The sequence below is a fragment of the Peromyscus maniculatus genome, chromosome 16 (assembly GCF_049852395.1).
Source record: "Peromyscus maniculatus bairdii isolate BWxNUB_F1_BW_parent chromosome 16, HU_Pman_BW_mat_3.1, whole genome shotgun sequence".
Lineage (NCBI taxonomy): Eukaryota > Metazoa > Chordata > Mammalia > Rodentia > Cricetidae > Peromyscus > Peromyscus maniculatus.
In genome coordinates this window covers 55,366,791-55,393,372 of record NC_134867.1, presented here as the reverse complement: position 1 = coordinate 55,393,372, position 26,582 = coordinate 55,366,791, and the positions used below count along the sequence as shown (strand labels likewise).

The 26,582-nt window shown below is 39.4% G+C and overlaps 1 protein-coding gene across 3 annotated transcripts in view; it reads right to left on the bottom strand.

The window, feature by feature from the left end:
• Positions 1 to 26,582, bottom strand: part of Scaf8 (SR-related CTD associated factor 8) — an 82,971-nt gene that overhangs the window by 15,448 nt on the left and 40,941 nt on the right. For all 3 annotated transcript variants that reach the window (XM_076552845.1, XM_076552844.1, XM_042262352.2), the window contains 9 exons: positions 25,788 to 25,949; positions 22,058 to 22,211; positions 20,738 to 20,868; positions 16,742 to 16,918; positions 14,338 to 14,417; positions 12,525 to 12,642; positions 6,074 to 6,205; positions 5,726 to 5,838; positions 4,565 to 4,758 (listed from right to left, as the gene is read on the bottom strand). In XM_076552845.1, coding sequence (XP_076408960.1) covers positions 4,565 to 4,758; positions 5,726 to 5,838; positions 6,074 to 6,205; positions 12,525 to 12,642; positions 14,338 to 14,417; positions 16,742 to 16,918; positions 20,738 to 20,868; positions 22,058 to 22,211; positions 25,788 to 25,949 — 1,261 coding nt within the window. The remainder of the gene's footprint in view (positions 1 to 4,564; positions 4,759 to 5,725; positions 5,839 to 6,073; positions 6,206 to 12,524; positions 12,643 to 14,337; positions 14,418 to 16,741; positions 16,919 to 20,737; positions 20,869 to 22,057; positions 22,212 to 25,787; positions 25,950 to 26,582) is intronic.

Below are 26,582 nucleotides of genomic sequence, written 5' to 3'. Positions count from 1 at the left end.
CAACTGTCTCCATTCTACTTTCCAGACACAATGAACAGTCAAAAGGAGCAAGCTCAGGCAACTTTAACTGCAAATACATCCTTGCTGATTTCACAGTGACAGAAAGCTGCTCCACTACCCTGCAGTGCAATGCAGTGTAGGCCAGTCCTGTTGATGTGGAGGTAAACAGCTTCGGGGCTTTATCACCTTACAATAATGCTTCCTGCTTCATTATTACCCTGTTCTGTAGACTCTAACTGCTTTAGTCTATGCTATTGTTTGCTAATTTTACAATGCTGCTCTACAATGTTTTTTTGTCCTAAGAAGAGGTCATGATTCTTCCCAATCCCAAAGAGAGGCGATACTTGGTTACTGGGATATTAGTCTGTTGATACTTCACACCACTGACTGTCCCCGAAAGCTCTGTATGGTACAATCTATGTCCAGAACCACCAATGGCGGACTCAACCACTCTAGTTCAAATGTGTTGAAAGAACAGCAATTAAATGAAACTGGTTCTACTTCAAGATAAGGAGAGGTTTATTTTGTTGTTGTTTTTTGAGACAGGATTTCTCTGTGTAGTTTTGGTGCCTGTCCTGGAGCTTGCTCTGTAGATCTGCCTGGCTTTGCCTCCCGAGTGCTGGGATTAAAGATGTGTGCCACCATCACCCAGCCTGATAAGGAGAGTTTTAAGGTACAGTACACAATGGAAGATACAGTCACCATTGTACTTTCTCATGTGCTTGTTGAGTTTTCCATCTTAAAATGTCTAACTATTAAAAAGTAAAACAGCACCGGGCTGTGGTGGTGCACGCTTTCTAGTCCCAGTATTTGCTAGGTAGAGACAGGTGGATCTCTGTGATTTCAAGGCCAACCTGATCTACAGAGTGAGTTTTAGGATAGCCAGGACTACACAGAGAAACCCTGTCCTGAAAAAAATAAAACAAGCAATACGCACGCACGCGCGCGCGCACACACACACACCAGCAATAGAAAATAAATTCCATTATGATTCAGTCACAAAAATGAAATGAAATTCTGATGCTTGTGAAACATCTATGGAACCAGAGGGAATCGTATAAAGGGAAATAAGGCAAGACAAAAAGAATACTGTGTTTTCTCACTACTAGGTGGAAACTGAAAAAGCTGATGTCACAGAAGTAGAGAACCTAAGAGAAGAACAGAAGGCTGGGAAAGGTATTCAATGCACAGACAGGGGTTGACAGTCAGGCACAAAACACCTTTGGCAAAAGGAACCTAGCCTGCAAAGCACATACAGATCTTTGCAAACAAGTCTAAAGGTGGATAATGTCTAAAACTTCAGAAAAGAGGCTGAGAGCTCACTATTAGGTGGTGAGGAAGGACAAAAGAACACAAGTCATGAACATAAAAGAGAATTTAAAAGCTGTTTATTACTTTCCACTCCATCATAGTGTTTCTTACATGGTTGGTAGGTGCATGCGTGCAACTTGCTATGTCTACTGCAACAGGAAGAACGGTTTTCATTACCTAAAAGAACCCAGCACCTGCCATTCGTGAGGCAGCACCTGTGGGTCCTGGCTGGGCTTACTTCCTAATGCAACTAACATTTCAGCAAGAGAACTAGACACCACAGGTCACTGAAGACACATATCACACTGAGCCACGTAGAACGTGATTTTTTTTTTTAAATCTTGGGGCAGCGGGTGTGTGTGTGTGTGTGTGTGTGTGTGTGTGTGTGTGTGTGTATAACCTGAAAGCTTCCACTTTTTTCCTTTGATGCAAAACTACATCAAATTATTCTACTACATTGTTATTTAACATAAAGTACAGTTTTATTTTTAAGAGGAATAATGATGATCTACAGCAGTAACAAGAGTTAAATAATCATTTGAGTTTTATATGTTAATTGCCCTAAATCGATCATTATATGGTATTAGCATGTACAAAAATATCATGTTGTACCCCACAAGTATGTATAATTATGAGGTGTCAAACACAATATATTTGGGGAACTCGAAACTGGGCTCAGCAATTAAAAGCACATGCTATTCTTATGGGAAACTCAGATTCCGTTCCTACCACCCACATGGCAGCTCACAGCTGTCTATAGGTCTAGTTAAAGAGATTCAATGTTCTCTTCTCACCTCCATGGGTATTAAGTACGCATGGGGTATGCACACATACATGCATGTACACAAAACACTCATACATATAAAAGTAAATCTTTTTTAAGAAGCACAAAACTTTTCAAAGAGAAAAGTGGATTCCATGCCTGTGCCAGTTGGTTTTTATGTTAACTTGGCACAAGCTAGAATCATCTGATAGGAGGGAACCTCAACTGAGAAAATGCCTCTCTCAGGCAAGCCTGTTGGGCATGTTCTTTATTAATGACCGATGTGGGAGGACATATCCATTGTGGGTAGTGCCCCTCCTGCGCTGTCAGTCCTGGGTTCTGTAAGAAAGCGGCTGAGCAAGCCAGTAAGCAGCACTCTCCACAGCCTCTGCTTCAGCTCCTGCCTCCAGGTTCCTGCCCTGACTTCCTTCAATAATGAACAGTGATGTGGAACCATAAGCAGAATAAACTCTTCCTCAAGTTGTTTTTGGTCATGGTGTTGCCCATGTGATAGTAGCCCTGACTAAAGCAATGCTCAATACCATCACAAAGTGGGTGAGGAATACTTGAAGAGATAGTAAATTGAAAGCCCTACTGTTAAGAAAGTAATGATTCTCAAAGACCCAGGGGTTATTACACAAATGTAGAGCAGAGATTTTGGGGGTGGGGGGGTGGTCAGTTTTTTTTTTTATATTATTTGTCAACCAACACTAAAATATTTAAATTTGGTCCCTTATGATGAGGAACAAATAGAATTTGCACTACTCAGAAGTTGCACTAGCTCTTTATAATGTGAGAAGGTTCTGGAAAGATAAGCGGGGTCTACGGAAATTGGCAGAACTTATTAAAAAGATGCCACTGCCTTTGATTTTTGGGAGGCTGAATTTCATGATGCTCTAGCAGTATCAAATGAGGGTTTGAGTTCACTTTCCAGGAGCCACATGAAAAGCCTAGGATGTATGTGTGTGATCCCAGTGCAGGCAAGTCCACACATGGCTATCTACAGCAATTACTGATGCGGGGGTGACTTATGTGAAGACCACCAGAAAGTAACGCCAGTCTCTAGCTCTTGGGCAAATGACAATGTACTCTCTGTCACATGCTTCCTTGGTCACCTGTCGTCTGTTAGTTCTCCCTAGACATGGTAATGCATTAATAAACCCCTAGACAGAACCTGGCAGAAACAGAAATCATTTGTTGTACTGAACGTGACCCAGCTCCTGAAATAAACCCTGCCATGACCAAATCTGTTAAGTACACAAAATCGCCTAACATACAGAGGGAAACAGGCTGGTACCACGGCCATTTCTCTTCTGGTACAAACCATAAGGTTATAATTTAACAATTACACCAAGGTTGGGCTAGGGGTTGAGCTCAGTTATACACAGATTCACCTAGCAGGTACAAAACCCTGGATTTAATCTCCAACACCACACCCACACCCACACAAACTGAATATAAAACTAAGTATATAAAAATGCAGCAAAGTACACCTTTGTGTCCTAATTACTCCTTCAGATTTGAATACTCACAGCTGTTAGTTAGTACTGTCAGCAGTCAACTGACCCTGTCATGTTACAGATATCAGCCTGGTATGTTTTATGTACCCTTGGTAAAGCCACACTTCACAACTTGCATTAAGCATTCTTGATGATCTTACATATATCTGCTAATCTGTTTTTCTTTCACAAAAGTCTGAGTCAAAGCCATTTAATTACTAATAAGCTCCTTTCTTTTCAGTTTCTTACTCTGAAAAAAAAATTGGGTAAGAGATTTTTATAGCAGAAAGCTAGATTGTTTATTTAGTTGTTCTGGAGGAGAGAGTGACCTCCATCATATGTAGAGATCAGAGACCAACTGCTGTGGAACAATCTTTGTACACTGTAAACAGGTATTACTCTCACTGGTTAATAAAGACCTCACTGGCCTATAGCTGGGCAGGAAGAGACTGAGTGGAAGAGCCAGACTTGGAGAATTCTCAGAAGAAGAAGGACAGAGTCAAAAGAGTAGCAAGCCAGATGCAGAGGAAGCAGGGCATGTACAAAATGAGGTAGCAAGCCATGAGCCAAGTGGTATATAACTTAGATAAGAAATATGGGTTAATTTAAGTTCTAAGAGCTAGTTAGTTATAAGCCTGAGCTACAGACTAAGTACTTATAATCAATATTGAGTCTTCGTGTCAGTTATTTGGAAACTGGCAAGCGGGAAAGAAAAATCCACCAACACCCAACCTTACGTATACTCCCTCGAGAACTGTTGTTTCTGATGCACAGTCATTTGCTGGCCTGGAGTTCACCAAGTAGGCTAAGCGGGACAGTGTGGAATGCACCTATGTCCACCTTCCAAACACCAGGGTCACACACCTTTCCAGGCTTTTCCTGTGGGCTTCTGCAGCAAGCACTCTACTAACCTAACCTGCGTCCTCCCCGCGGCAATAGAAAACTGGTTTCCAGCACTAAGAGGGAAGTCTGATGCAAGTATGTTACTCACCACTTAGAGTTTTTGATCTGACAGGAGGCAATCCCTTTTTTTGGCGTTCTTTCTCCCTTTCTCTGGCTCTTCTTTCACTTGAATATGATCGTGATGATTTTCTCTTTCTCTCTCTAGAACGAGAGCGGGATCGCTTCCTATGTTTTCGCTTTCTCGACCCAGATCGTGACCTGGACCTTCGTTTTCTTGGTGATCTACAAAAACATAGTTATTTTTACTTCGAATGACAGTGTTCTCTTTCCATCAAACCTTTCGATTTGAAGTGAATGAGAAAAGGCAGATTTGTTATATTTAACCACCTCTTAAACTATTCTATAGTATAACCAACTATTAAACATGTATTCCACATGTAGTTTTGTGCTATGGATAGACAGATTACTAATAGATGTTAGATGATTCCAAGTCTGAGACTTCATTCATTAAAAACAGGAAAAATACAATTCACTAAAGGACCTCACTTTCTCTTAGTGTCTTTCAGTTCATTTTCACACAGAATAGGAATAAAAAGCAAAGAAAATACAGACTAATTAGGTGACTCAAATGTTACATTTTTTTAAATTAAGACGCAGAATATTTCCAGCACAGTATGAAGACAGAGTATAATTCTGTTTAATACTTTACAACTTCTAAAATGTTATCATTCTTGACTTTACTATGTAAGCGGATGCTGTCACTTATTTACTGTACATGTTTGCAAATATGTTACCATGTAAAAAGTGGAATGTGAAAATACCAAAGACTCATGACTTGGTTTTGATTATAGGACCTGTTTTCTACTGCCTTGCAAGTATATTAACATTCAAAAAACCTGTTCTGTGGCTGTCTTTAAAGACATTTTTGGTACTGCTATTCAATAATTTGGACGTGAGAAATACAGCCTGACTTACATGCTGTTCAGAAGCAGTAATACCCCAAGTAAGATACCATGCTAGTATCAACTAAAATCAACTATAATCCAAAATCACCTCATGATAACAGCTGTTCCTGTTAAATAAAGCACTCAAATAGCAGACCTATCACAAAGGTTTTCTCTGGGTTTTATTTTCAATTACTTCTAAAAAATACTTTTTAGAAAGCATTTTAAAAATTACTTTAAGTATTTCGTTTAATCTTGATGCAAAGAAAAAAACCAAACATTACTGTTAAATATTATTATAGAACCTTGATCGAGATCGCGAGTGAGTTCTTGATCTTGAGCGAACAGCTACTTTCTTAGCTTCTGGTTCAAAGATCTCCTCTTCAACAACATCTTGTCCTTCATCAATATCCATATCCTTGGAAAGCAAAGTTAAGAGCATATAAACAAAAACAGCAGTTAAGATTTAGCATACAAGTGCAGTTCTACCTTAAAAATATTAGCAATGAAGCATTAATGCCTCACAGGTAACAAAGCTAGGGATGTGGAACACCCACAAGACAAACTGCATCCAGGATACAATATATTCACAAAGAACCTTACGTGGTAAAATGGCTTTGGACATTTATGGCCCAGAAAGCACTGACTTTTACCTGTTGCTGAATGTCTATGGAATCATCTAAATTTGCTTCGGGTTCCAGAAAATGCTGCTGGCTACTTCCTTGTGAGGGTGACGCTGAGTGCTCTGACCCAAATGTTCCCTCCTGGCTATCTTGAGGAGTTACCTGTTGAGAACAAACCAATGTTCTGAGACAACATCACTACAAATGAGAACTTGAATACAGCAAACATTACAATTAAATGCTGAAAGGGAGTCATATTCATGGCAAGCCATTCTTAGAGTAATTCACCTGAAGTCTTTTGTATAAATCCAAGTCTACTTTTAAAAAGTAGAGTCCCATAAAAAGGGCACTATATATAATTGTATAAAATAGTTAGATGGAGTATGTCCTCAAGAACATTTTTAAGTGTCAGAAATATAAACTATTGAGGAGTAATACACAGACAGTACTTAATGGTACTTAAAGGTACTACATTAAGTGAATCTAGAACTACATGATTAATTACTATCAACAAAATACTCTGAAGGTCCAATTAAAACCTTATATTCAAAAACTTAAATCACATATTATATGCCTAGAAGCAAAACAATACCCAAAGTCACTACCAAAATTAGTGACTTAGCAAAACTATCCCCAATTAGGTTCTTCCCCAACTACTTTCTCTAGAAATCATAAAAGTTACAGGAAATACAGTGTGATGTGTAATATTTAAAGTTTTAGTACAAGTTAGGCAAATAAAGACAAACTTAGGGGAACAAGGAATGCCCCCACATCCTAAGGAGTACAGTAACAATATATAGTGATGTGGCTACCTTGATGTTAATGAGTATGACCTGAGTAACAATTTAAATACTGACTTAATTAAAACATGAAGAAACTCAATAGAGGAGAAGCAATCTGGTAGAAAATCTTCTAGAACATGATCTTACAGGAATCTAGAGGGAGTAAGTTCCTGGTGGTACACAGGCTAAAAACAAAGAAAAGAACAACTACACACTAATGTTCCCTTGTTACAAACTGTTCAGGAACAATCAACTCCCAAAAAGAGAGAGCAGCCCACACACCTTAGACATGCAAAAGCAAGATGAAGAGAAAGGGAAAGACATGAATTCACAAAGAACAGACAGCAGCGAACGTGCCACATACTCGCCCAGCAGGAAATGACCAGCTCTAGTTAGGTGGAAATGACCAGCTCTAGTAAGGTTTAAGAAAGTCTATTCACCAGGCATAGGGGTATATGCCTTTAAACCCAGCACCTGGGAGGCAGAGGCAGGCAGGTCTTTGTGAGTTCAAGGCCAGCCTGATCTACATAGTCAGTTCCAGGACAGATGGGGCTACATAATGAGACCCTGTCTCAATAAAAAGAAAAAGAAAAAAGAAAGTCTAAGCAATTAAACAGGCAAGCACAGAAGGTTAAGACCTGCTGGTGAGAATAAGCTTTGTGCCTCATGGTGATATTTCAACTAGACACTAGCACAAGACCTAGAGAGCTTTGTTCCTGGAAGTCATTAGGAGTCTGGTAGTCACAGTGGTGTCCTCACTGTGTGGGGACCACAGGGCACTTTGGTTCTGCTTCAGTTGCATTGTTCATCAGTAGTCTCCTCAGGCTGTCTTTTTAATGAAACACCGTACAGGAAGAGTGTGAAGCATATGTATTAACAGGATACATGGGTCAGAGTAATCCTGGAGCTGACAGCCTTAGGAATTTATATCACCTTAGTACGTATATTTTCCTAAATATACATGTTTAGAATAAACTAAACGTTCTGTGAATGGTTTACTTCAAGTTCAGAATATAAGGTTCCGTGGGTAAAGGTACCTGCCACCAAGCTTTAGGACCTGGACTCAAGCCCTGAAGCTCACATAGTAGATAGAACAAGAGAACCAACTCCTGCAAGCTTTCATCTGACCTCACACACCTGCTACCCCAAAATAAAGAAATGAATGAATGAAAATCAAATTAATCAAGGCAGGCAGTGGTGGCACAGGCCTTTAAACCCAGCACTTGTGAAACAGAGGCAGGCAAATCTCAGTGAGTTCAAGGACAGCCTATTCTACAGAGTTCCAAGGCAGCAGGTAAGGATACAGAGAAACCCTGCCTGAGGGGAAAAGGGGAAAATTAGTCCATACTATGCTTTTTACAAAAGTGAACTTACACTGGCTATAATCTGAATCTATTTTCCCTCCATTTCATTCTCAATGCAAATTACCAATGTGATAACATATAGCTGCTATCTTATATTTGGTTCTTTAATACACCATTACAATAAACCATTTTGATGTAAGACTAGGATTTCTGTAGTGTTTAAGCTGCATTAAACTAATCGGCATAGTAATCTGTTTACAAGGAAATTGAAAGTATGTTGCTCTTATGAATGGTACATTTTACAACTAGAAGGAAAGAAGGCATCATAAAATTCAGGGCAGAGTTTTAAATAACAATTGCTAAGTCCCTCAGTATCTGAGGAACAGGCAGTGTTTTGTTTTGTTTCAAAGTTGATAAATACACATTAAGCAAAAGTCAGAACAGACAAGTGTCTCCTGAATCAAAAGGCAGTCAATAAGTGTAGCCTTTGTTTATCTTTTCCTTAACATTATAGTAATGGATGTTTGCCTATGTGTCTGGCTGTACAATATATGCATGCAGTGCCCAAGGAGGTCAGAAGAGGGCACTGGATCTCCTGGGACTGGAGTTGCAAATTGTTGGGAGCATTCATGCGGAAACTGGGAATCTAATCTAGGTCCTCTGGAAGAGTAGCCAGTCCTCTTAATCACTGAGCCATCTCTCAGCCCCATGTAAGTATAATCTTCCAGAATGCATCAACACTAACTGAAATGCTAAAGTGGTACAGGAACAACACACTCTTGGCCATACATCAGAAAGATTTTCATTTTTTCCTAAGTTCTACAGTCTGTGTTTAGCCTTCTTTGAGTGCTAGATACTGAAGATATTTAATTTTCTGTTCATGGCTAAGAAAACTCAGAGACGTACACACTCCACAATAATTAAAGCAGAAGAGAAATACAATAAATAGCATGTTCTAGACCCTAATGATGATGGCCAGTTAAAAAAGCAAAAATGCCCTCACTGTACCTGTCAAATCAAAGAACTAGTAAGTGAAAAGCACACCAGTGAGGCCGAGAAGAATAAAGGAAACAACCTAGTCACACTCAATCAACCCATTAAGGTATTATTCTGACTTTGGAACAAGAACTTAGAATGTTCCATTTTCTTAAAAGAGTATCAACATTTGAACTTAGTTGGCACAAAGAAGAATCACAGTATTTAAGTTGTATAAAAATTAATTACGTTCTCTCTGTTCCTTTAGTCTCACTTCTTTATTTAAAAAAAGACACTGGATTCCACCAAGTGGCAAGTGACATTTTTTTTTCTGGTATTCATCTGATATAAACAACTTTCTTCAACCATATATTCATGCAAATCGATAAAAACAAACAAAAAACCATGGAAAGGCATGGTTAACATCAGCTACCACAGGATTCTTTTAAGACTGGCACCTAACAGTCCTATGTGCCATTGTTAATTATCACCTACACAGGGACCCTTTCCCACTATTTTTTCTATACAAATGACAGGAAAGTCCGTCAAAGGCTTCATTGAACTCCACATGCTACACCAACTATATTGACCCAATTTACAAATCTAACAGCTCCACACAATCAATATCTTAAGATGTATTTGACTTTACAAACAGTAATTCATTTCCACAAAGCAGCGGGTCGCCCCTCTCAGAGTTCATCATGTCACCTATGGTCTCTGCATCACACTCTGGGTATTTTGCTATTGCTGTTTTGTTTGTGAGACACGGTATGTCTACAGAGACCCGACTATCCAGGACCCAGCTGTGCAGACCAGGCTGTTCTCTAACTCAGAGATCGCCTGCCTCTGCCTCCAGAGTGCAGGCATTAAAGACATGTGCCACCATTCTGAAACCAAGTAAATTACACTACTTCCGACATCACATGATAGTGCTTCATCATCAGTAGGCTGAATCTTTCAAAGATTGTTTTTAATTCTTACCAGTAACATTTCATCTTGAGGTATAGTCCTGATACCATCTTTTGACTATCCTAATAATCAGTAAAATCATAAGACTCTAACTTAAAACAACAGAAATCACTCCACTATGATAAGGTTTCTAGTCCTTCATAATTCTGGTCCATTTCTTTTATTAGAAACAAACTCTCATTTTTCAAACGTTCCTAAACCCTTCAAGTGTTTTCCTTCTTATTCCTGGGGCCTGAAACCCACTGCACACCGCAGCTGTAGCTGACCTGCAAGGAACAGGGAAGCACTATCCTAGTCTCGGGGAGTTACATGGATCTAATGTAAGCAAAAGTACCTGATTTCTCTGCACATCTTATTCTATCTGATTTTGTTCAAGATTTAATTTAAAGCCAAGCATAGTAGTATATGCCTTTAAACCCAGCACTTGGGAATCAAAGGCAGGTGGATCTCTCTGAGTTCAATGTCAGCCTGATCCACATTGTGAATTCTAAGACAGCCAGAACAATGTAGTGATATCCTGCCTTGAAACAACTCCCTCCCTCAAATTATTTATTTTGTGTGTGTGTGTGTGTGTGTGTGTGTGTGTGTGTGTGTGCGTGTATGTCCTGGGCATCTGGTCTTCTGAAGCTGGAGTGACAGGCAGGGAGTTGTGAGCCACCCAACACAAGGTGCCTGTCCTGAATCTTGCCCTGTAGACCAGGCTGGCCTCGAACTCACAGAGATCGCCTGGCTCTGCCTCCCAAGTGCTGGGATTAAAGGTGTACACCACCACTGCCTGGCCACTCATTACATCTTGAATCACACAACTTACTATATATACCTGTCACCCAGTTTGCAAACTGCTCATTAAGTCTGCCAGTCTCACACTCGTCATCCATTTCACACATTAGCAAATGATTGCTTCTCTGTTTCTTACTTTATGACATCTTTTACCACTGGATAAACTTTGGAAAATGGAGACTTAACTTCAATTTCTTCTGATTACTGTATGTGGCTAAATTGGGAAACTAATACACAGAGCAACTTTCCATGTCCACAGTACCGCCCCGACTTTGCTGCTTCTGCTAAACATTCTGAAGTCAGAGTGACAGCAGGAAACGCAGCAAGTTCTATATACAGCTTCTGTTTGGAGAAAGCAGACAGCACCCCTCCCCCCGCCCCGTCCCTGTCTGTTATCGTTGTAGTTACTATACTGTATGGCTGACTGACACAAACACCCCAAACGTTATCTTCTTATATTCTTCAGTACATATATAAATAACTTTAGCAAAAAATATGTCTCTTTCTTAGACCAATTCAATCAGAACTAGTTCATCAGATCAGTCCGTGTTCATGAGTTCCAGCAGGTATCCTTGGAATCATCCATTTCATACTATTTGCACATACAAGGTCAAGTTCAGGCTCTAACTGTGTCTTAAATTATTCTAAATATCAAAAGTACTGAGGCCTCTTCTGTGTTCCCAGAACCCTGTATTTTTAACTCAACTAAAGAGACTATAGAATAAATTTTTCTGTGGGTTTACACAAATGTTTGTACTTCTTTAGAAAAAAGATTACATTACCTAAGGTCAGAACCACTTTTCTGCCCATCTTTATCTGTGTCACTTGCCTAAAAATGTAGTCACACATAAAATATGTTTGTAGGTGGCTTTAAATTCATCCCCGACAACATCTTCAATGGTGAGAGCACAGTATGGAGTGGGTATCTACAAGAGTTTCTCATGTAAGTCACAGGTAGGTTTATGACAGATTTCATCACTTCTAAAGTCAAACTTTTTTCTCCCATATTTTAGCATCTCTCAAAATGACATGAGAATGCTGCATAGACTAAACTTCCTACTTATGCACAAAATAAAGGTATGCCTTAAAATTGATCAGACACCATTGGCTGTACACTTTGTATTAGATCTTTTATGTCACTACGCTTCAACTTCCTTTGGAGTAAAATGGGAGTCATGGTACCTACTTCATGAAAATTAAGTATAAATATGCCTCCTCTATGTGTAATAAGATTCCTATCATATGGTATTGGCAGGGAAACTTTTAAAAATTGAAAGATGGTCATCTACTTTGGACACTACCATCATCAACATAACTGGCATTACCTTCCCAGACAAGGAAGTAGAGCAGAAAGGAGAAAACAGGAAGCTTTAAGAGGTAACTCCAAAACCCACGTCTATCTTCTATTCTCCTTCCAGTATCATGAAATTCATTTCTTTTTATTTTTCCAGACAGGGTTTCTCTGTGTAGCTATGAAATTCATTTCTATCACATGGATTCAGTACACTGCCAGAAGACATTTTTTTATGATAGGAATTGCTACAAAGGTCTTGGGAAGGAAATACCTTAGAAGCAAAAGTAACAAACGGCCCCAAAGACCAAGAATGAACACTACCAAGCGTCCCACAGAATGCCCATTTGCAGAGCACAGTAACTGCAGGTGGCCCAGACCTTCTGAGGCTGCTGCTGCTCCAACAGCTGCTGTCGAAGGTGCTCCAGGTTCTGCTGCTGCAGCTGCTCTGCAATCTGATGGAAGATGGAGTTGTTCACAGATTCGGAAACATGAGAACTAAAATGATAAACAAGAGTGAAGATGCATGTTGAAATGCACGAAAGGTAATATCAAAGTGAGCATTCAGAGAAAACAAAAACATCTCTCTGACACAATGCACTCTATCTATTACAGTGTTTTCTTTTTAAAATATTAATACTCAAAGTGGAATGTTTTGGAAAATTAATACACTGGAAGAGAAATATACTCAATAACGTTTCAACCGATAAACATTAGAGACACTCTGTTACAGAGCTGACATTACCGCCTCATGCTGCACACATGGGTGTGCTGTACATATAAACTAGTGACTCTTTTATTAGAGTACTGTAAGAAAATCTCAGAACACTTGTAAAAAAGGGAAAAGTTTATAAACATTGTCAATTTTTAATAACTCATGTTTAACCATGAGACAGTGGAAGACAGTCTTTCAATCAGTATGTGTAAAATCTACAATTTTCACTGCCCGTAAGTTTTACAGAGTATGTTTCCTTAATAATCATGTTATTATTAGGTAATAATTAGAAACAGACAGTGTTTAGAAAAAAGAAACTATGCTCTGGGAAAGTCACACCTGGAATACAGCTGGAATTCTAAGTGCCATAGGTAAGACAAGAAAAAAAGGGGTAAACAGAATGGTGACAAGTCTTGAAACAGTTGGAGGGGAGGGGGAATACATCATCTGGAGCAAATAAACCTATGGAGAAGAATGATATCTATCTTCAAATATTGAAAGGCTATTTCTTGAAAGACAATGGAGTCTTTTTATTTCCGTTCTTTAAAACAGAACATTTGAATTGGTGTCTAGAAAATGAGGAAATTCGGTCCAACAGAACAGCATGTAAGACTAACAGTCACACTAGCTCTTTCCTCAGAAGGTGGGAAATCACTGGCTCTACCAACAGGGCTATTAAGAAATTCATACACTGTTTAGCTCCTTCATCTACATGACCTCAAATGGCCCTTCCAGCTTCACTATTTAGACTCTAAAATACTACTTTCAAACTCTGTCAAGGAAAATCACTGGATCAAAAGGATGCATTTCTATTTTAAGTATTCATATACATTACCCCAGTATATAAAAACTAATACTGCTTGCTTGAATGAGAGTCGCAAAGGCTTTTATCCGTCACGTTCCCTCCCTCTCCCTCCTCTCACGCTCTCCTAGTCTTTACAGATCCAGACACAAAACATAGGGCTCTGTACAACTTTTTGGGGGTGGGGGGAGTGTATGTCACCAATTTCAATAAAAACACAAAATCCATTTTTAAATAAACAAAACCCATATAATACCAATCCTTAATTCTAACTGGTTTAATGAACTTCTCAAAAATTGGCATACTTTCTAGAAGTGGACTCTGGCAGAAGCATCAGTCCTCCTATTACAAATATTCTTACAACTAAGTTATTTAAAGCCAACAGAGATATAATTTAAAAAATCACAACTACACTTACCAATGCTTATCAATTTTCCTATAGAGAACTTTGATATATTCCAACTATTTGCAAAGGTCTGAAAGAATCCAAATAAATCTAGGGAGGTAATAAGACAGCAGGTCCACGGCCCTCTATAATTTCAGTGCTTACAACCTGAAACAACACCCCGGCTTATGAAAAACTCACTCCTTATGAAAAGCTCACTCCAAGTGTTAAGACTGTTACCATCCCACTCAGCATTTAGAACAGAGAAAGAAAGAAAAACATAATTCTTACAGTTGAGGAGTAGGAATTTCCTTTTTGGATTCTTCACTGTGCTCAGAATCTTCCCCAAAATCAAACCTATCCATCAACTTCTAGGGAAGGGGAAGAAAAAGACAAATGAGAAAGTGCTTCCACGTGGAAATTACAAAGCTATTTTATATCTGTGATGTGAAGTAAGGGTACGGTGCCATTTTACATTGTACCATAGTAGAGTACGGCATTAGGAATGCATGCTTTTAGAGCACTGTAACATACAGCAGCGCCCTTACACATGGTCATCCCTGCAGCCTCACTCACTCACTCAAAGTGTAGTCTGAAACTATGACTGCCAGGATTCCTTCAAGAGAAGTCATTATACAGTCTCATTATATTATTGTTTCCTATTTTCACTGTGCCTATTTACTTATAAGATTATCACAAGTATGTATAGACATTCATACATGGTTTCAGGCTCCTCTGGAGGTGCAGGAATGATCTCCTGAGGGACGGCTTCATCATCACAAACCATTTGGACATAAGCAGTAAAAATACTAAAAGTTTTGTTTTTTGAGACAAGTTTTCTCTGTGTAGCTCTGGCTACCCTACAACTTGCTCTACAGACCAAGCTGGTCTCCAACTCAGAGATCCACCTCCCTGAGTGCTGGGATCAAAGGCGTGCACCACCATGCCCAGCTCACTAAACAATGTTTACAGAAAATGAAGGATTATGGAACTCTAACTTAAAAAAACCATCTAGGGTCATAATCAATTGTTAACTAGTCCTAGCAATGTTAAAATGTGTCTAGCTACTAGTACTAAATTAAGAGCGATTGGCCAAATGGCTCATTATCCAAGAAATAAAGTCACTACCCAAGAAATCAGTATTGATTTTCTGATGAAAATAATAGTAGCAGGAATAACATACATACACGTTGTGGAATATTAGTTGAAGATGTGTTACACTTGTTTTTGCTGTGGAACATTTGTTTAATGATGCAAACATGTATTGCATTCTTTTATGTTGCATTTGTTTAACTCTGTGAAGCTGTGTTACTGTGCCTGTCTAAAACACCTGATGGTCTAATAAAGACCTGAACAGCCAACAGCAAGGCAGGAGAAAGGTTGGGAAGAGCTGGCAGGCAGAGATTAAGAGAAAGGCAGAGATTGAGAGAAGAGGGAGGAACGAGAAAAGAAGGAAGGAGGACACCATGGGCCAACCATCCAGCCACACAGCCAGACAAGGAGGGAGGGAGGGAGGGAGGGAGGGAGGGAGGGAGGGAGGGAGGGAGGGAGGGAGGGAGGGAGGGAGGGGGAGAGAGAGAGAGAGAGAGGAAGAGAGGAAGAGAGGAAGAGAGGAAGAGAGGAAGAGAGAAAGGAAGGAAGGAAGGAAGGAAGGAAGGAAGGAAGGAAGGAAGGAAGGAAGGAAGGAAGGAGAAAGAAAGAAAGAAAGAAAGAAAGAAAGAAAGAAAGAAAGAAAGAAAGAAAGAAAGAAAGAAAGAAAGAAAGAAAGAAAGAAGCCGGGCGGTGGTGGCGCACGCCTTTAATCCCAGCACTCGGGAGGCAGAGGCAAGCGGATCTCTGTGAGTTCGAGGCCAGCCTGGACTACCAAGTGAGTCTCAGGAAAGGTGCAAAGCTACACAGAGAAACCCTGTCTCGAAAAACCAAAAAAAAAAAAGAAAGAAAAGAAAGAAAAGAAAGAAAGGAAAGAAAGGAAAGAAAGGAAAGAAAGGAAAGAAAGGAAAGAAAGAAAGAAAGAAAGAAAGAAAGAAAGAAAGAAAGAAAGAAAGAAAGAAAAGATAGAAATAGAAAAAGGTAAAAGCCCAGAGGCAAAAGGTAGACAATAATTTAAGAAAAGCTGGCTAGAAATAAACCTAGCTAAGGCCGGGCATTCTTAAGCAAGAATAAGTCTCCATGTGATTATCTGGGGGTTAGGTGGTAGGTCCCCAAAGAGCAAAGAACAAAGAGTAAAAATAAAACCAACTACACATACACACGCGTTTGTATGTGCATATGTATATACACACATATATCACTGCTAAGATACACTCCGAACTGACAATCATGAAGAAGATATCACACAAAAAAACTATACACAAAACAGCCTCAATTTTAAAAACCCTATTTTTTTCATAGTTAAACCTACACATAAAATATACAGTAATATCAACTACAAAACATTTCTTCCTTTGAGTTTTCACATACTGATTATTTTATCAGGTCAAATTACAGAACTTCATAAACCACCCAAATGAGCACTTGGGAGGCTGAGACAGGCAGATTGTGTAGTAGAAGCCAACATATGCTACACAAAAAGGTTCTATCAAAACCACACACAACAAAAGTCTGCGGTGAAATACAACGTACAAAGTAGACTCTAAATGCTATGACGTAAAGTCTATCAGTTCACATAAACGCATCAGGTATTTATAACTAGTACCTTGTTGAAAGAGACTCCCTGATCCAAGGGTGTAAGGGAGTTGGCTGCTGCGGCTGCAGCTGTAAGCTGTGCTGTGAGTGCCTGCAACTGAACCACTAGACCAGCATCCAAGGCCTGCAGGATGGAAGGCTGGGGCTTCTGCTGTTGTATCTGTAAGGTTTGTATGAGCTGCTGAAGCTGGAAGGGAAAAAATAGCATTTTTAGAAACTGAATCTTTATGGATAAACATTTGTAGCCAATAAATTTTATCATCCTAAAGACAAAGTGTTTTTAATGTGTGGTGGTTTGAATGAGAAATGTCCCAACAGATGCAAGTATCTGAACACATAGGCCCCAATGACGGTGCTGTTTGGGGAGGTTGGGAATTTTTGGGGGGAAGGGGGTGAAGAGTGGAGACAGGTCTTGTGTTTGCAGCTGAAGATGTGTCCTCCGGGCTCCTTGTGTGCTCTAGATGCCTGCTGCCATGCTCCCTCCTCACTCTGGGCTGTCTCCCTTTGCACATCTGAGCCAAAATCAACTATTCCATAAGTCGCTTTAGTCACGGTGTTTTAGCACAGAAATGACAATTATTACAGAAGCTGGACAACCTGAGGTCATGAAACTTAATATGCTTTGCTGGAAGAACAGAGGCTGGACAGCTGGGGCTGGAAAGTCAGCCCCAATGAAATCGCCTGGGAAGCATTTCCTCAGGGTCAGCAGAGGCCTGAGACTTCAAATCATCAGGTGGCAGGCAATCTGGCAAATATCATCTCCCCCATGGTACTGGTTTTGAGTGATTGAAGGGCTCACAAAACAAAGTAAAAAGCATCACTATGGGAGCTGGAGAGATGGCTCGGCAAGTGAGACCACTGGCTGCTCTTCCAGAGGACCAGGTTCAATGTCCAGCACACACATGGTAGTTCACAACCATCTATAACTCTAGTCCTGGGGATCCAACACTGTTTTCTGGCCTCTGTGAGTACTAGGAAAGAATGTGGTACACAAATATTTAGAAAAAACACCCATACACATAAAATAAAAATAAACAGAATGATGAGTGGCACTATGCATCAGGGTCAGAGTCCCTGAAGAAGCCAGTAAAGGTCACTGGCAAAAGTGCAGCCTCAGTTGCAGTGGTGACCCCAGCATACTGGAGATGCCAGGACTGTGAAAAGTCCACTCGGGACAGAAGCACTGTGAGGTGGAGCTGGCTTGAGCCTGAGACAAGCTGTGCATGTGCTGTGAGTGGCAGAGACAGAGAAATGGGACTTCCCAACACTCTGGAGTCAGCCCAGTTCATGAGTCAGATACGGAGCTTTTTCCCACACTGTTGGATATTGGTTTTAGTTTGATTTGACTGTAACTGTGCTCTGGTTCTTCCTTCTTGGAACAAGAAAGTATGCAATGTATTTTGGAATTTATAGGAGCCCACAATGAAGGGACTTACGGATTTTTAAAGACTGTGGAACTGTTGAAATTGTAGTGTGTTTTATATTATGACTTAATGTAAGATTTGATGAACCAACAAAGGGAAAGTTACAGTTTAAAGTGGTGTTTTGTTGTGTCAAAGTTATTAACAAGGGATAGAATGTCATAGTTAGATTTCAGGTGTCAACTTGAAACAAACCTAATTTCATTTGGGAAGAAGGAACCTCACTAGAAGAAGTACCTCAGTCAGATGGGCCTATGTCCATGACTTAGCAATATTTTCTTTTTCTTTTTTTTTGTTTTTGTTTTTTTTCAAGACAGAGTTTTTCTGTGTAGCTTTTTGAGCCTGCCTTGGAACTCACTTTGTAGACCAGGCTGGCCACAAACTCACAGGGATTCACCTGCTTCTGCCTCCTAAGTACTGAGATTAAAGGCATGCACCACCACTGCCTGGCCAGCAGCAACATTTTAACTAGTAATTGAAGTAGGACAACCCAGGTCACTGTGGGTGGTGTCATCCCTAGGTAACAGGGCCTGGGATAAGTATAAGGAAGGTAGCTGACCTTGAGTTGGGAACCTCTATGGTCTCTAATTCCAGGTTGGAAGTGTAAGGCAAAAGAACCCTACCCTCCCAAGTTGCTTCAGTCAGGGTTTACCACAGCAGGAGAGCAGATAAGTGGGTAGCACCTAAGTCCTTGAAAAGCCTGGCCTGCTTTAGGAAAGTCATGAGTATTACACACGAAACAGTCACATTTTAACAGTGGAACAAAGAACTCATCACAGACTGGATGCTTTCACTAAGCTTCTCATCATTCTTCAATTAATTCCACAAGGGCTATGCCCTGACCAGGACAACAGCTTTATATCAATCAGATTTACTATCTGAGAACACGTTTCCTGAAAACAGGAGAGAAACCTATTCAACAGGGAGTCTGAGACTTGACAAATGTGTTACAAATGATGAATAGAGCAAACTACAATTGCAGCAATACCTATTCCTGTTCTTCTGCCATCTTTAAGAACAAAACAAAGCATGAGATTGAAAAAAATGGCTCAGTGGTAGCACCTGCCACACTTCCAGGACTCAGGTTTGGTTCCCAGCATCTATGTCAGGCAGGTCACAACCACCTGTATCATCCAGTGTCCTCTTCTGGCCTCCAGGTACACACATAAATAAAATAATAAAATAAAATCTTAAAAAACACAACAAAGAGGCTGGAGAGATGGCTTAGAAGTTAAGAGCGCTGACTCTTCTTCCAGAGAACCTGGATTCAATTCCCAGCACCCACATGGCAGCTCACACCCATCTGTAACTCTAGTTCCAGGGGACCCCAACACCCATGGCAAAAACACAAGTGCACATAAATAAAATAAAAATATATTTAAAAAAAACACAACAAAACAAAAACACTTAAGAGAGCTGGTGAGGAGGTATCTCTGTGGGGAAAGGTGCTTGCTTTCAAGCCTGATGGCCTGGGTTTACTCAAACTCCAGGAACCACATGGTAGGAGTGAATCAATCCATGCAAGTTGTGGCCTCCACACACTTAGGTGCATGCACACAGAAACACATACAAGGACAAAATCTTTATGATTTTGTAAGAAGTCCTTCGTGCACACAATCCAGGTTGAAGCATTAACCCTTTAATAGTTCCATATATAGCTGAGTGAGGAGTAAGCTGTTGACTAATGCTCTATAGGAAAGGAGGGCAGTTATAGTTGACAATGATTATTTTAATCACATCCAGTAAAGAGGATTTGACTGTTCACAACAAAAAGAAAAAATGGCTGAGGTAGTAAATATGCCATTTACCCCAATCTGAATATTACAAATTTCATATTGCATTGAATATCGTATTACTGCTTCATAAACACACAATTACATTTTTAATAAAACAAAAACTACATAGTATAGTTTTTACAATTTATAACTGTCAATAAAGATTAGAAAAATGAAATGGAAAAGCTATTATTAACAGCTAGTAAATAATCTCAGATCTATCTTAAAACAGCAATATTAGGAAACAACCTAGAGTCATACAATTATCAAAACAATATTAATATAGTAGAAAAAAACAACATAAACATGACCTTACCACCAAGATCAACAATGACATAAAAGACACACACACTCTCTACGGCACTTGAATGACGGAAGCAACACGGCAAGAGAGGGGAGACAAGCTTGTCCTACCCTCCTTTACACAACTCAATACTCCTCCGACATCTCCAATTCCCCCACAAGCACTGCTCAGATCCCCACAGCAGTAACTTTCTCTACAATGACTTCCTAGTCTAGTGGTTCCTACTACAATGACAACAGGAAGCACCCTGGTTTATCAGTGGGATAGCAATGGCACCTAACAAGGGTTGGCCCAAGCTATGTGCTACCGCAGTATTCTGTTACAGAAAGAACTTCCCAGAGAACAAACCTCAAAGATAGGATAAGGTTCATGATGAATTACTGAGTGAAAACAACAAGTCACGAGTGTAACTTACCAGTCACACGTGCAGTGTTCCCATTGGTAAACGGAAAGGACAAGGAAAATTGAAGGTAGTCTGTTAAGGACTCAACAGAAGGACTGCTCACCTGCTGACCTTGAGGACTCTGTAAGATCTGAGCAACGGCTGCCAGTGTGTCTGTGTTTGTTATCTGAGACACCCATGGATCAGGTAAGCCTTGGACCACATTGGCTGGAGTAACAGGTGTCACAGGGGTTCCTTTTTGAAAAGACATCACACACACACCCAAAAAGTAAGTAAGTAATACGTGAAGAGGTAAAAAGATGCATTCAGTTAATACATAAAATATAATCAAATAGTTTATTTTTACTTTATTGCCTCCATCTTGAAAACCACCAAAAGCATTTATGTGATTAGTTTTATAAACGGGCAGGAAACCTCCACCTACCCCATGGGATCTGCCCGTACCTGTCTTAATTAAACAAACTAAGCTACCATTTTAATGAAGCCTGTCATCAAAGGTTAATAACAGAAAATTCTTCCATTTGTTTGTGTTTATCTGTTTTTGGAGATAGGGTTTCTCTATGTAGCCTTGACTGTCCTGAAACTCACTCTATAGACCAGGCTGGCCTCCAACAGAGATCCGCCTATCTCTGCCTCTTAAGTACTGGGATTAAAGGGGTGCGTCACTAGGCCCAGCTCAGAAAATACTTTAACAGGAGGAAATAACAAACCTACAATTCTTCCTGAGAAAAGCTGTGAGTTTATGTAAGATAAAACCATGTTTTGTTCAAAACCTGGTTACACAAAGAAATCTGTTCATAGACAGGTGTACAACAAAAGCTAAGTTCCAAAAAGTTAACAAATGTTAGGTCAGAGTAAAATTGAAAATATCACTGAGATGTTTCAAGAAGATCAAATTTTGAGATAATTACATTAAAGCAATCTTGGCTTTATTAAGCAGTATTTTGGGTTCTTCTTAAAAATTACGTCCCCCAAATTTCCTGTAAACATCAAGTTAAGTTATCCACAAGATTAAGGAGTTACAAACACTGAGAACTGGGGGTGTGGCTCAGTGGAAGAGTGCTGGCCTAGCATATGTGGAGCCCAGAGTCAACCCCTGGGAGTACACAACAAAACAAAAGTAAACTGTAATCATCACCTCTTCCAAAATGTATGTTTCTGGTGATTGAAGAAAAAGAAAATCAATTTTTCAAATTGTTTTTTAAATGTTAGATTAACAGCAAAAGCAATTTCATTTCACAATCTCAAAGAGACACACCTGCCTTTGTTTCCCCAGCATAAGGATTCAACCACATTCAGCCTCTGGGTCACTGTCTTTCATCTGTGTAACGATGGACAAGCTGCTCCATACTGGTACCTTGTCTGTCGCTCACACAGATGATAGGGTGAGAGCAGGACCTGAGTCTGCACTACAGGTACATACCTGGAGTATTGCTCATCGCTGCAGTGGTGCCGGCCAAAACTGGGGTGACAACTGGAGGAGGAATCCCTGCTGCCATATCCAGAAGAGGCTGGATAATCTCACTCTTAAAAACATTATTCTTCTGCCACAAGTTTAATACTCTCACTATTTTACTCTAGAAGAACAGAGAAAAATAACACTCAATTTTTTGCTTTCAAAACATTAGCACAGCTCAATTCACACAGAGTATTTGAACATAGGATGTAAAAGAGATTAAAGTATTTCTATGGTAAATTCTGTCTCAAAAATTATTATCAACTATTCTGTATGTTCTAACATTTTCTGCTTTCAAAATCTTAGCACTCATATAGGTTATTCAGGCATACAATGGAAAGAGAGATTAAAATACTTCTATGGTAAATTCCAACCTGAAATTGTTTTTAACCATTCTGCAATTCCTAGCTCTAGGCAATAAGGGAAGTTACTTCTGACATCTCCACAAGATAAATGAAAGTTACACTTAGCAGAAGCAGAGTGACAACTAGGCTCCACTTTCTATGCATGTCAATTCACATGAGACTGATCACACAGCCGCCTACACAACTGCCCTACAACGTCCCTTTTTGGGTCCCAGGATCAAATGAAGGTCACTCGGCCCAAAAGCAAGCACCTTACTCACTGAACTGTCATCTGCCTTCTCCGAGAACTCTGAGGCAGAGGCGGGCTCTATCTCAATATCATGCGTACACACACATAAAGGTGAATTTAACCCTGACTCATACAATGCTTACCTTCTGAACTAGCAAGTAACTTCAGGACAAAGTCCTCATCTAATGTGACTCTTAACAAATTTCATTTTATAAGCTATTTAAATAACTTTAGAGAGGGCATTTCTTCACTTAAGAAATGTAGCTCAGCGCCTGTGTTCAGCATGTTTCCCTGACCAAAAGAAAAAGGACAATTTACCAAACTCAATTCCTGCCTAAGAACCTTGCCATAACTGTACTTTAAACCCACAGCAATAGATATCTTTGCGCACAGTCTGCGGCACAGACCTCTCCTCTGAACTTCTGCTACTGTTCCTACCTACTCTCTCCCTAGATGGATAAAGCCAACACCCCACTAGCATTATTATTCAATTTGGCCCTTGGGGTAAGAATTATGTTCTATATCAATAATGCTCTACATTATTTGATGACTTAGAATAATCTGAGTCCTTTACCACTTGGCAAAAATAAACAAATGAACCCTGCACCTTCATCGTTTGTCTCTTTCTGAGAGGCCCTTCACTGCAGCTGTGCATCCCATTTATTCTCTCAAAGAATCTCAACCGCTCCTACAGGTATGTCATGCTGTGTTTTAACCTCACCCTGTTCTGGGTGAGGTCCATGCAGTCATGTCATATTTAGGTAGTTTCTGTAAAATTCATGACCTGTGTGCTTGACACTTCTCATTCACTTGGTCCTAGGTCAATAAATTTGACAAACATTTAAACCCCCAGTTTCATCATTTACAAAATGAGACTGTAACCCATTTTTTGTTGTTCTTTTCCTGAACTGTGACTGTAACCAAGAGTTCAGGTGTCAGCATGTGCAGACCTTAGCTATAAGCCCTTAGGGCAAAGCTACAGGATATCATCAGTCACAGCTCTACTTCAACTTACTTTGAATCCTCACCTTTCTCCAACAGAGTTCCCATGAAATCCCAACTTAGTCCTCAAATTCTATTGGCTCAATTGCTGCTGATCTCTTATTCAGTGTGATACAAACTTGAAAGGACTGGGTTACACAGATCTCTGTGTCACACTCTGGGGAGCACAGAGACTCCTACTTAGTCTCCTTAGTCAAAGGACTGCTTACAGATCCTGGGGACTTCAGGTCTGCAGGCAGAAGTACATGCCCAACGAAGAATGTTCCACATTTTTTACCATACTTTTTCTTAACCTTAAAGGTTTTTCTACCATTTTTAAAAAAAAAAAAAAAAACATTAATTAAACCCGCTTCTTGAAATAAATAACAATCACCCAAACCCATACTAAGACTAGTAAAAGCTATCCCCTCATGTCAGCACAGAACGATCTGAATCATAACTATTTAATATAAAGATTCTATAACCAAGAACCACCAATCACTATTCTAAGGCAATTTGGTACATTAAGAAAAATAACTTAAATTATAGGCTACTGTTAAGCACTGGAAAAGAAAACAATAATTAAATAGTATTTTATAAGAGTAAAAATAATTTTAAAAATAAACATTTGGTTCACTCTAACATGCAGGTCACATTAAATGTGTAAAATACTGTATTTTAAATGATGCATAAGAAAAATAAAAATTACACAGCTGGAAGGTGGTGGCACATGCCTTTAAGGAAGGAAAGAGGGAAGGGCTGGAGGGAGGGAGGGAAGGAAGGAGGGAGGGAGAGAGAAAAGGAAGGAAGCTTCTAGGCTTCTGATTCAACTCCTGCCTCTGCACGGTGAGGGCACTCAGAAAGTACCAGGCATTCTTTTGGCTTATATGAACATTTCTCAATGTCTGATACTCACGTTCTTCAAAATAACAAGTCCAGCAACATCATTCTGTCTCTATATACAGCATCAACTCCTTTATTACTGAGATTTCAGATTCATGTAATCTTTCCTCATATAGTTTTTAAAATACCTTACTCAATAAAGACTATCCTGAGAGGTGTTAGTCATGAAACCTACAAGATTAAGACTGATTGTGTAACTGTCAGAAATTCAAGTTCAAATGAGCATGATTTCTAAATCAGTTGTTAATACTTACTATTTCGAATTAATGATTTTACATGGAATTCTACTTTAAGAATTCATTAATATGGGTGCCTGAAAATCTGAAACATTCTTTAGGACTACTAGCTAGGCTTACCACAATATCAAATTAACTAAAACAATGTCCAAGAGCTTCTAGGAATTATATCTAAGAATATTTACAAAGAATATGCTATAACAAATTTATCCCCACCCATAATAATGATGTTTAAAACTTAAGACACGATGGTGATTAAAAATGCAACTACCCAATCTTGTTGTAAGCTTTAGATTTCAGATTCTTCCTTATAACAACCTTCACCCAGTCTCCTCTCTTTTTAATGTGTTTATCAGAGAGACAGAAGAGGGTGCTGAATCATGACATGGCTCTGATAGAGAAATGCTCGTAATAACTGAGCCAGCTCCAGCCCTGTTCACCCACTCATAACCTTTTCCTAATTTAAAAACAAAAAGAAAAAAATATCACTTCCAAATCAGCATTCAACTTAAGTAACTTTCTAGTAATGTTAAAGGGATATGAAGGAAACATCTCCCTTTATTCTTGGCTCTGGATTCTTTACCTGCTGATTACACATACTAAAATCTGAGTGTCGGTCTTTAGCACTTACAAAACTGTAACAGAATTTTGATATGTACTTTTCTATAAACTGGTTGGCAGATCCATTTTCTACAAAACTGAATGGTAAATATCAATTCAAAACCCACAATTCTCTGATTACATGCACGACTCAATGTCTACTACAATTTCAAAATATTTCTGTAGTCAATTTCTTTTACAGTTGCTTCAATAAATTAAAAAGTAGCAAAAGCAACTACATCTTTCTACTCTCTAAACATTCTAAGAGTAAATATTAGAATTCAGAGTAACTGAGAGTAAATGACAACACAAGGTCATATAATAAGATAATCTAACACTCTAAGAAAAGGAGTAACGACTCCTTTAACGAAACAATTTCATACCTTGTCATCCCCAGGGCAACGATATAAATTCTGGAAAGTGCTAATGATGTTATTACTAAATCTGGGTGCAAACACATCCTTCTCTTGACCGAACTGATGGCGGGATTGTCGCACAATGGAGTCAATAACATACAGTCCAGGTACCTTGTATTCTGGTTTACACTGATGAGAGAAGAGTAAGAGGGAGGAAACAAAGTTTGTAAAACCCTTGAGAGACGAAAACAGTATAAACCCTATTCAAAGAAAAACACTGTTCATGCCCTAATCAATACCAGCCTTGCCTAGTCCTTACCATCCATCTCTGGAGTGGCACCTTAAAGAAGAGACTCTACTTTGGCTATTCAATGCATTCAGGTCAACTGTCACTCACCCAAATTCCAAACTAACACTGCCTAACTGATTTCAATGGCTGAAAACAATCTGATAAAGAAGACATTATAAAAAAATTATTTAATGATTTTGAAAAGCTGTAACAATGGAAGCAAAATCAGGAAAAGATTAGAAAATGCTCTGCAAGCATGCACTAGACTCCACCTGAACATCACACTTCTGTATCAGTAAAAGAACAAGTCAAACAGCCATTGTACCATGCTAAATATATCTAGCCCAAAGTTTAACTGAATACCTCGTCTATAGAGGAACATGACACTACCACCAGAAACACTCTGGGAAAATTGCTAACACTCAAACATGCAAGTATTCACACTATCCCAATGGGTCACTATCTTGTAACTTACTTGTCTATAATTTATTTTGTAGGTTACAAGGCTCTCTACTTCTTAGCACAGGGGTTCC